The sequence below is a fragment of the Pelophylax lessonae genome, assembly GCF_965119305.1.
Source record: "Pelophylax lessonae genome assembly, chromosome: 11".
NCBI lineage: Eukaryota > Metazoa > Chordata > Amphibia > Anura > Ranidae > Pelophylax > Pelophylax lessonae.
In genome coordinates, this window is record NC_138778.1 from 216,368,097 (window position 1) to 216,378,572 (window position 10,476).

Below are 10,476 nucleotides of genomic sequence, written 5' to 3' on the forward strand. Positions count from 1 at the left end.
AACCCCAAGCAACCTCTGGAGGAACCCTGGTTGAGAAACCCTGCTATACATCATGATCTTTTAATAGGACAGTGCGAACAGCAGAAAGAACGCCGAAAATTAATGCAGTAGAACTGACATCAACCAATCATTTTTCAATGCACCATCACCAGACAGGATGGCAAATAAGTTATGATTGGCTGGTATGTTATTCATCAACTTTAAAGCCCCATTCTAGCTAAGAATTCCATGCCTCCTCCGTCCCCTCTTAAACATATACCCCCCACCCCTCAAGGTAGTCACTGGAAACATCTAAACCCATCTAATCTAAATCTATGGTTCAGTGTCGTACCTTCTTCTATCTTCTGGAGGTGGATGTCTATTTAACTGCTAGTGGACCCTCCCCATTGCTAAGACCAGGGTCTTCTCAGGTTCCATAACTACAGTGACATTAGGACTGTGCCCATTTTGTGGGGTTCCCACCAACCCTTGTGGCGAGTTTCTGGGTCTGTACACTTGCTTTGCCCATTATAAAGGGGCTCCCACCATCCATGTGCACCTGTTGTGCCCATTGTGAGGGGCTCCCCCCATCCTAGTGCTGTGTTTTCAGGTCTGTACACCTGCTGTGCCCATTTTTAGGGGTTCCCACCATCCCAGTGCTGTGTTTTCAGGTGTGTACACCTGCTATGCCCATTATGAGGGATTCCTGCCATCCCTGTGCAGAGATCCTGGACCTGTACGTCTGCTGATCTAAAAACCCATCTCACTTATCTAAATCTATGGCTCAGTGTTGTGCCTGGATTTCCTCCTGGATGTGGATGTCAATGTCACTACTAGGGGGCAGTGGACCATCCCAATGGCTAAGACCAGGGTCTTGTCAAGTTCAAGAACTTGGCATGATGACGTCACCACAAGGAGACCGGTTGACGTGTGCACAGACTGCAAGGCTGGTTAACGCTTCTAGAAAAGATGAGGGACATGTGAAAATAAAGAGGGATGTCAGAGGAAAGATTTAGGTATTGAAGAAATGGAGCTACAGTGGATTTTAGAAAAATGAGTGGGTGAGAGGGATGTGGGGTCCACATTTGACTGTGGATGGGCTTTTAATCTTGAACCATAAATGAGGGTTTAAATGTAGAGTTTGAGTAGCTCACATACAGTTTAGATACAGGCTCCAAGCCCTCCATCCAGTGGCAGGTGCCTCCAGGATCTGTCCACCCCACTACAAACTCATAGCACATACAAGGACACACTCCATTGTACTATTAAAAACTGTATGGGTCAACTTCTTGAAAAAAAACTGACACTGCAACCTAATCCTTCAACACATTCCACCCCTCCCTCAGTGCAATGTGAGCATTTTCATAACTGCTGCACGTGTAGAGTCTATACACCCTTTTATTATATTAGCTTCCTGAAGTCTCTTATTTGACCGCTTTCTAAACTTTTATGGCTCTCCTGCTGTACGTGTTTTCAGTCTATACAGGGGTCTCCAATCTATGGCCCTCCAGCGGCTGCAGAACTACAAATCCCATGAGGCATTGGAAAACTCACATTCACAGACATGACTAGGCATGATGGGAATTGTAGTTCCTGAACAACTGGGAGGGCCATAGTTTGGAGACCCCTGGTCTAACACAATGAACATGCTTTTAGGTTGGTGAGGTGTATTTACATGTGCAATGCACAAACCCTTAATTTACTAAATTTGGTAGCACAAGCAGGAGAACAGCCATCTTGGAAGATCACTTGGTTATTCTGAGTTGGTTTGCTCTTTGATTGGCTTCCAGCTTTTCTTTTTTGTTTTTTTTTTTTCTGCAGTCCTAATAGGTTTACCGCTGGGAAAAATGGAAAAAAAAAAAAAAAAACACACGACTAAAGCCTCGTACACACGAGTCGAAATTCGGCCGGGAATTATCGTCCAACGACCGATCTGCCGATTTTCGGCTTGTTAGTATGGTGCTCTCGACAACCGACTTTTCGGCTGACAAAATTCTGGTGTGCAGGCTATAATATTTTTGTCCACCATCAACACGTCTGATTTTCGTGCAGTCAGTACAGATTTCGACAGGGAGAAATCTTATGAGCAAGTCTAGGCATGCTCAGAGATGAAAGAACACAAAGAAAGCAAACCAACACATGACATCACTTCAGAATAATTCTGTCGGACGACAAAATTTGTGTGCAGTCTAGAGCACATTCCAACCAACAGACACCACTCTGGACAAACGACGAACGACCGGTCGGCGGAAATTCGTTGCGTGTGTACTAGGCTTTAGAGCCAATCGTCTAACAACTTCTTTCGACATTCCACTAATTGATCAATCTCAGGTTCCAAGTGTTCCACTAGAAAATGTGAACTGCTAGCATTCTTCTAGAACTTTTTACACATCATTTAAAAGGGCTAAAACACAACAATCTATCCAACGCCATGTCGAATCAACCTTTATGAGCAGGGCTGCTGTTAGAAATCGTGGGGCCCCGTACAGACTACCTGGCAGGGCCCCCCCAAGAAAATTTATTAAAGATATATTTAGCTAAAATTACAACAAAATCACTATTATCAGACACAAATATAACATAACTCGCTTAATTCGTGCTAAATCTAAAAAAAAAAAAAAAAAAAAAAAAAAAAAAAAAAAAAAAAAAAACTATGTTGAATAAAAAAAGAAGATGAGAAAAAATATACAGGCTGGGCAGTTGGAGCTCAGTGGTCAGAGAGACAGAGAGAAACAAAGTTACAATTTACAAATAAACTCCTGAGCAGAGATAACATTAGAGCCAGTGCTGGGAGGGGGGCCCACACAAGGGAGGGGGATTAGTGAGGGACGACTGTCTCTTTCTCAACAGATAAAAGCTGGCAGCAGGGAGAGGGACAGATCAGATTCAGGTGCTGGAGGAGGATTTCTGTAATTGTGGTCCATCACTAATCCCCCTCTCTGTGTGGGCCCCCCCTGTGTGCTCGGGCCCCCTACAAAAGGGCTGGTGGTTCCCCCCCCCCCCTATCAGCAGCCCTGTTTATGAGTCAGGCTGTGCAATTTAAGTGCCTGCCTCACCTATGGAAAGGCGTTTCCATGCCAAAAATACTGAGGATGCGAAGTTCCTCTGACCAGAGAAACACACCAGGGAAAGTTAGTATCAGACAGAAGTACAATATTGTGGTCACAGAACATGTGATGAAAAAAAAAAAAAAGAAGAACCCTACTCCTCCCACTTCCCACAACTGAAATATCTTCCACCATCTAAGTTTCTGTAAAATTAGATTTCAGTCAGCATATCATCATAAACCCTCTGCAAGCTTTCACTGATCCTCGGTTTATAGCCAGTGCTTCATCACCCAGCAATAAGTAACTTGATATAAAAAAATAAATAAAAAATTAGCCCTGGCTGAATCATACTATAGTTCTGCACTAACTGCGTTCTCGGGTCTGTACACCTGCTGTGCCCATTATGAGGGCTTCCCACCATCCCTGTGCTGAGTTCCCGGGTCTGTACACCTGCTGTGCCCATTATGAGGGCTTCCCACCATCCCTGTGCTGAGATCCCAGGTCTGTACACCCACTGTGCCCATTATGAGGGGTTCCCACCATCCCTGTGCCAAGTTCCTGGGTCTGTACACCCGCTGTACCCATTATTAGGGGTTCCCACCATCCCTGTGCCAAGTTCCCGGGTCTGTACACCCGCTGTACCCAATTTGAGGGGTTCCCACCATCCCGGTGCCGAGTTCCCGGGTCTGTACACCTGCTGTGCCCATTGTGAAGGATTCACACCACCCCTGTGCTGAGTTCCTGGGTTGGTACACTTGCTGTGCCCATTATGAGGGATTTCCACCATCCCTGTGCTGAGTTCCTGGGTCTGTACACCCGCTGTACCCATTATTAGGGGTTCCCACCATCCCTGTGCTGAGTTCCCGGGTCTGTACACCCGCTGTGCCCAATTTGAGGGGTTCCCACCATCCCGGTGCCGAGTTCCCGGGTCTGTACACCTGCTGTGCCCATTGTGAAGGATTCACACCACCCCTGTGCTGAGTTCCTGGGTTGGTACACTTGCTGTGCCCATTATGAGGGATTTCCACCATCCCTGTGCTGAGTTCCTGGGTCTGTACACCTGCTGTGCCCATTAGAAGGGGTTCCCACCATCCCTTTGTCAAATTCTTGAGTCCGTACACTTGTGCTGATTAGGGGGCTTCCACCACCCTTGCTAGATCTTATTATTTGTACATTATGGACCATGTACCAGGGAGGTGTTTGTGAACACTTACTGTACATACTACTGCCCTAAATAATACGTTGGAGAAAACAAAAAATAAATTTAAAAAAAAAAAAAAAAAAGAAGGATGAAAATTATGTTTTGTGGAGAATTGGTTTTATTATAGGTTTATAATATACAACATTTCAGAATTGGAAAATTTACAAATATGTAAAAGTGGTTGAGAAAAAAAAAATAAAAAAAAAAATTGCGACACAACACGCTCTCTTTTCTCAAAATATCACCTCCCATCCCACCCATTTGCACACATATTGCTTTGACAAAAAGGTTAAAACCTTTAATATATCTTTAGTGCCACAATTTGTTAAATACCCTAAAAATTAGATCTGTTGCAGACACTTAAAAAAAAAAAAAATTATGAAACTTTTTTTTTATCAATTTTTCCATAACCTTAGTTGTATAAAGTTTCACCATTATGTACAAAGTCCCCTTAAATTACATATAAATAAGTATGTACAGACAGGAAAAAAAAAATTCATTATCTGGGGAATGGTTCTGGAACAAGCTACAAAATCTGGGGCTAACCTCGGCTCTGTCGGTGCCTTGGGGAGGTCAAACTATTAGACCTCATGTACACTGCTGCTAAAAAAATGGATGTTTAGGAGCAGTTGGGCGTTATTTTTTCAGCAGCCCCTGAACTCGCCTCTTATCTGTATATGTACACTGAGAGGCAGTTGAGTAGTTTAGTGGCATTTTTTTTTTTTTTTTAAAGAAAAAAAGAAAAGAAAAAAAAAAAAAATGCGTTCAGACAGAAGTTTGTTTTTTGAAATGCCAAATGCTTGTAACAGCGTGCAAATGCATTAAAAACGCGGTAACTCCCGTTTATAAGTGTTTTGTTTATAGGCATTTTCAATGAGGATTCATTTAAAACAATTTTACAATGTAAAAACGCTACTAAAAAACGCAAACGCCATGTATACGCGGCAAAACTGATGTTTTTTTTAAACCATCGGTTACTAGCTGTCAAATTCCAGCGTTCAGGAGAGGTTTCCAAACATCCCGTGTACATGAAGCCTTAAAATGGGTCAGTCCAGCCAAAGCTGATGTTTCAATTGTGGGAAAAAAATAAAATAAAAAAAAAAATTATCTGCACACCTGCTGTGGCCATTATGAGGGGCTCCCACCAGTTCTGCTGGATTGGTTTTAAATTCTGGAAAATGCAAAAAAAAAAAAAAAAAGGAAGAGAAAAGAAAGACATATCAACTCCCCCCCCCCAACTCCTATAAAAAAAAAAAAAATAAATAACAAAAAAAAGAAAAGAAAAGAAACCCCCCCCCCCAACTTCTATAAGAAAAAAGAAAGAAAAAAAAAAAAAGAAAGGAAAAAAAAAAAAAAAAAAAAAAAAGATTTTTTTTTTTCTTTTTAATAGGAGTTGGGGGGGGTTGATATGTCTTTTTCTATCAACCCCCCCCAACTCGTATAAAAAATAAAAAAAGAAAAGAAAAAAAGACCCCCCCCCCCAACTCCTATAAGAAAAAAAAAAAAAAAAAAAAAAAAACGACAACAACAACACACACAGCTAATGATTCCCCACCTGAAACATCAGATTCACATGGACCAACCTTTTAAATAAAACCCATGAATGAACTTGTGAATGGACACTGAAATTCTAGACAATTCTTCGGAACAAAATGAAAATTTTTAGCAAATTTTTCAGTAGGTAGGAGGAGGATAAAAACTGGTTCTAAATGAAAGTTTCAAGTTTAAAAAGGTTACAGGGGGGGGAGCAGGGAAAAAAAAAAAAAAAAAAACGACGACTAAAAGAAATATATTTTTAAAGAACCAGTTGGCTGCAATCTTAAATTTTCCAGCAACCAACAGTGACAAGGAAGTAATCTCAATACTGAAAAACCTGAGAAATGTATACTTTGAGAACAAAAAGCCTCAGCTATGACAAGAGGACTATATTTCAGCACTGAACAAACTTAAGCATTCCCCCCCCCCCCCCCGGTAATTTTTTGGCACTGTGACCTAGGGTGAGAGAAGAGAATGGGCACAGGCAAAAATAAGAAAAAAATAAAAAAAAATGCTCCATCATTCTTCTATATACAGTATTCTATAAAATTCTTGGCAAGACAGTTATCTCCTGGCAGGGTCTCTTCTCTCAAAGCCTTTTAAAAGGAATGGACATCTGATGTGTAAGATTGCAACCTACTACTATCTGTTACCACAAAAAAAAAAAAAAAAAAAAAAAAAAAAAAAAAAAAAAAAAAAAAAAAAAAAAAAAGGGAGGGGGGGGGAGGGGGTTTAGAGAAAAGGAGGGTGCAGCAACAGGCCAGTATACAAATTTAAATAACAATCTTCATTTTGTCTCCAGGAAAACATGCAGGGCAGGGTAATATCCTCTGACATGCAGTTTAAGACAAGGGAATAGGTAGGCAAGTTCCTACAAATGCTATTCTACAAATTTTGGATCTGAAGGTCTCATTAAAATGTATTATTGGGGGGGGGGGGGGGCAATAACATGGTAGGTTAAAAGAGTGCAAAGGAGTTTTTTTAAAAAAATCTCTTGGGGAGTTCCCAACAAGTTCTGGGCAGTGAAAAATGAAGATCTGAAAATAGCACCGTCCCACAGGATCAAGTTTTCAGAGCAAATAAAAAGTCTGCTCACATGTCCAGGTAAGATAAAGGGGGAGCAGAAGCTGGCTGCCATGCCAGTCTCGAGAACCCCGTTCCCAGCAACATTTAAAAAAAAAAAAACGTTGTCCTGGTCCCATCTCTTATTTTCGGTGTTTGTCCATCTTGTCCAAAGATTTGTTGTTCTCCCCTGGGCTTTGTTCTCCAGAATTCATGTACATTTTGTCTGCAATCTTTAACGCTTCGTTCAGGTAGTTTTGTAGAGAGGTCATGGCGGCGCAAATGGCGGCGCTCCCGAACCCGTGTGTTATGAGGCTGAAGTGCGACAAGCAGCTTTGGATCCCCGGTTCCAGAATGGGGCTTGGTCTCGCGTTACCGAGGGGCGTTCTGTCCTGGGTGAGGAGGTCTGTGAATTCTTTGCAGATCTGCCTATTATAAAAAAACAAAAAAAAGAATTAAAATTATATATAAAAAATAAATAAATAATAAAATAAATAATAATAAATGTAATACTAAATGAGCAATTGACACAAGAGTCTAAAAATTCAAGATCAGTGTACACCTTCCAAAAATAAAAGGTGTATTTTTTTTTAGAGAACAAACAGCCCAACATAAAAAAAAAAAAAAAAAAAAAATTATATTATATATATATATATATATATATATATATATATATATATATATATATATATATATATATATATATATATATATATATATAATGGATAGTAGTTTAGAGAACATATTATTTCGACCATAAAAAAAAAAAAAAAAAAAAAAAACTTAAACAGCCACCATTTAAAAAAGGAAAACAAACTCCCACCCTAAAGGTTAAAAAAAAAAAAAGTGATAAAAGTCGACATCAAGTTGCAACTTATAGCTGCCACTAAGCTTCCCCAGGGTGCCACTGTTATCCTTTGTAGAACATCAAAATTGTTGCTCATTGTGTCAGGAGATCTTAGACTGTGTTTTTTTTGCTTAACTACATAGAGGGTACCCAGTTCTGGCCTTACTATTGGGGACAAAGCAGCGATCAGCTAATTCCAGTGTAAAAATACCAAAACCCAAAAATGTAACCACACAATTCAAAGAAGAAAAAGAAAAAAAAAAAAAAAAAAAATACACGCACACACATGCCAGGCCACCCAATCAATTTAAAAGCTCTGGAACCTTCATTTTAATGCAATGTATTTAGAGCTACAACAAAATCAGGCATAGAGTTAATAGGAAGTTATTAAATTAAAAATTTTCGTCTATTTGTATATTGCCAATCTAATATTTTATTTTTTTTAAATAAAATACAAAAAGGGGGAGAACACATTATGCTCCCATAGCATTGTCTGTGTAAATCACTTGGAAGACCAACTCTAGATTGTAGGGGCCAATTTTGGCCACCACATTGTAAGAACATAGAATTCCAAGACAGGGTTCAATGGCTGGCAACCAAAAAGGGATGGAGAATCTCACAATGAAAGATTTGAAAATTCACAAAAAAAAAAAAAAAAAAAAAAAAAAGGATTGGATTGTAATCCAATAAAATCGAGGCAAGGTTCTGCCAAAATAACCTTCGAATCGAAAAGGATCATCTGCTCTGCATGGAAAAAAAAAAAAAATGAGGATTGTACCATTACTTTTTGACAGAGGTTCTTTACAGTAAAAATGGATAAACTTCGGAACCAAAAAGTGCAAAGTAGGACTAAAACATGAATCTATTAATTCCAGGAATACATCCTTGGAAAGGGTGTCTGGAATAAAATTTATGTTACCACCTGTGTGGCAAAATTGGCAACAGTTGCCTTTTCTTGGTTGCCTGCAGAAGTTGTGAGATGGCTTAACTGGGACATCTGTCTTTTTTATTACAACCTTATCAATTATGCAGTTATTTTAACTGCAAAATAGTTTCTAGCAAATTGTTCATTAGGATGCTTAAGTGCAAGTTCTCCTTGGACACAAAAATGTATCTGGTGGAGTATGCGGGCATTCTACTAGATTCTCGATGCTATATATCTCTATCTATATCACACACACACACACATTACCCAGTCTATACCAGTATAGATCCTAACACATTACCCAGTCCATACCAGTATAGATCCTAACACATTACCCAGTCCATACCAGTATAGATCCTAACACATTACCCAGTCCATACCAGTATAGATCCTAACACATTACCCAGTCCATACCAGTATAGATCCCAACACAATTACCCAGTCCATACCAGTATAGATTCCTATTACTACCAACATGAGTCCTTGGAATACTTGTTGAACTACTTTATTTATTACAGTGCCTCCAGGAGACAAGTTTTTCACTTTTTTTTTGTTTTTTTACTGTTGCCATACTTTTCTTATAGGTTGCAGGATAGGACGTTTAAAATGTGGGTTAATATTTTCTGGGGAGGGTGTAGAGCCCTGGAGCCACTCCGATGTAGAGACAAAGATTTTACAACTGGTCTACCTTGGGATAAAATCGAGAAGCTTGAAGACATTGTAGAACTCTAGAAAATATTTTTTTACAAACTTTAGGATTATTCACTTTAACTAATGGAAAAAAAAAAGAAAAAACAAGAATTTTTGGCTCTTGTTAATTTTTGATGCCTGCGACAGTGCTGGAATTGTTCTAAAAATTACGATGTTATGATGAATCAGCACGCAGAAGAAAAAGCTGTTTAATGCAATGCGTTAAGAAAAAAAACTTGACCGTAGAAAGTGCAGTACATCCGATTGCTCAAGCTTGCAAGGATCTGCATTCTATAACCTCTTTGCAGGTCATTATGCTATTCCCAAATAACTTTACAATTATTGTTTTTCTTAGGAATGTGCCAAGAGACTTAATCATTCCTAAGCTGTATTGGCAAGGCTAGCAGGTTGATACAGTATAGAGAAAATGTGCTGGAGCAGGTATGCCAGTTTTAGGGTAAAAACAAATTGGCTGGGAAAAAAAGAAAGGAGAAAAAAAAAAAAAAAAAAAAAAAGAGAAAAGAGGAGAAAAAAAAAAAAAAAAAGGAGAAAAAAGAAGAGGAAAAAAGAGGAGAAGAGAGGAGAAGAGAGGAGAAGAGAGGAGAAGAGAGGAGAAGAGAGGAGAAGAGAGGAGAAGAGAGGAGAAGAGAGGAGAAGAGAGGAGAAGAGAGGAGAAGAGAGGAGAAGAGAGGAGAAGAGAGGAGAAGAGAGGAGAAGAGAGGAGAAGTCACCCTCGTCCCCCCTTCTCCAATTGAAAGCACCTTCCTCCTCCCTGGACATAAACATGCATGATGAGGTGAACCAATCATACCCAGGTTAACCAATCATACCCAGGTGAACCAATTATACCTGTAGGTCTAACCAGTCTCAACATTTTGTTGGCCAACTTAATGCTTGGTTCACGTGGGCCTGGTCACAGAAGGCCACTCAATACTGGCAAACCTTTTGGGAAGAAACCTAACCAGATTTCAAATTACCTTTAGGGACCAGTGTAAGCACAGTAAGAACCAAAACTCATCAGCCTGCCAAGTGCAGCTTTTAACACTCCGCCCCTGAATTAGAAATAAGCAAATACTGCAAAAAATATCTCCAAAAAAAAAAAAAAAAAAAAAAACAAAAAAAAAAAAAACACACCACACACACTTGGTGAATGAAGCCTCTAAAAAGCTTAAAATTATGTTTTGTACAA

At 39.5% G+C, this 10,476-nt stretch overlaps 1 protein-coding gene across 2 annotated transcripts in view; it reads right to left on the reverse strand.

The window, feature by feature from the left end:
- Positions 1–6,703: 6,703 nt before the first annotated feature.
- The window catches only part of TFAP2C (transcription factor AP-2 gamma), a 34,785-nt gene continuing 31,012 nt past the window's right edge, over positions 6,704–10,476 (reverse strand). For both annotated transcript variants that reach the window (XM_082272341.1, XM_082272340.1), the window contains exon 7: positions 6,704–7,254. In XM_082272341.1, the coding sequence (XP_082128467.1) occupies positions 6,969–7,254 (286 nt within the window). In that variant the 3' untranslated portion in view covers positions 6,704–6,968. The remainder of the gene's footprint in view (positions 7,255–10,476) is intronic.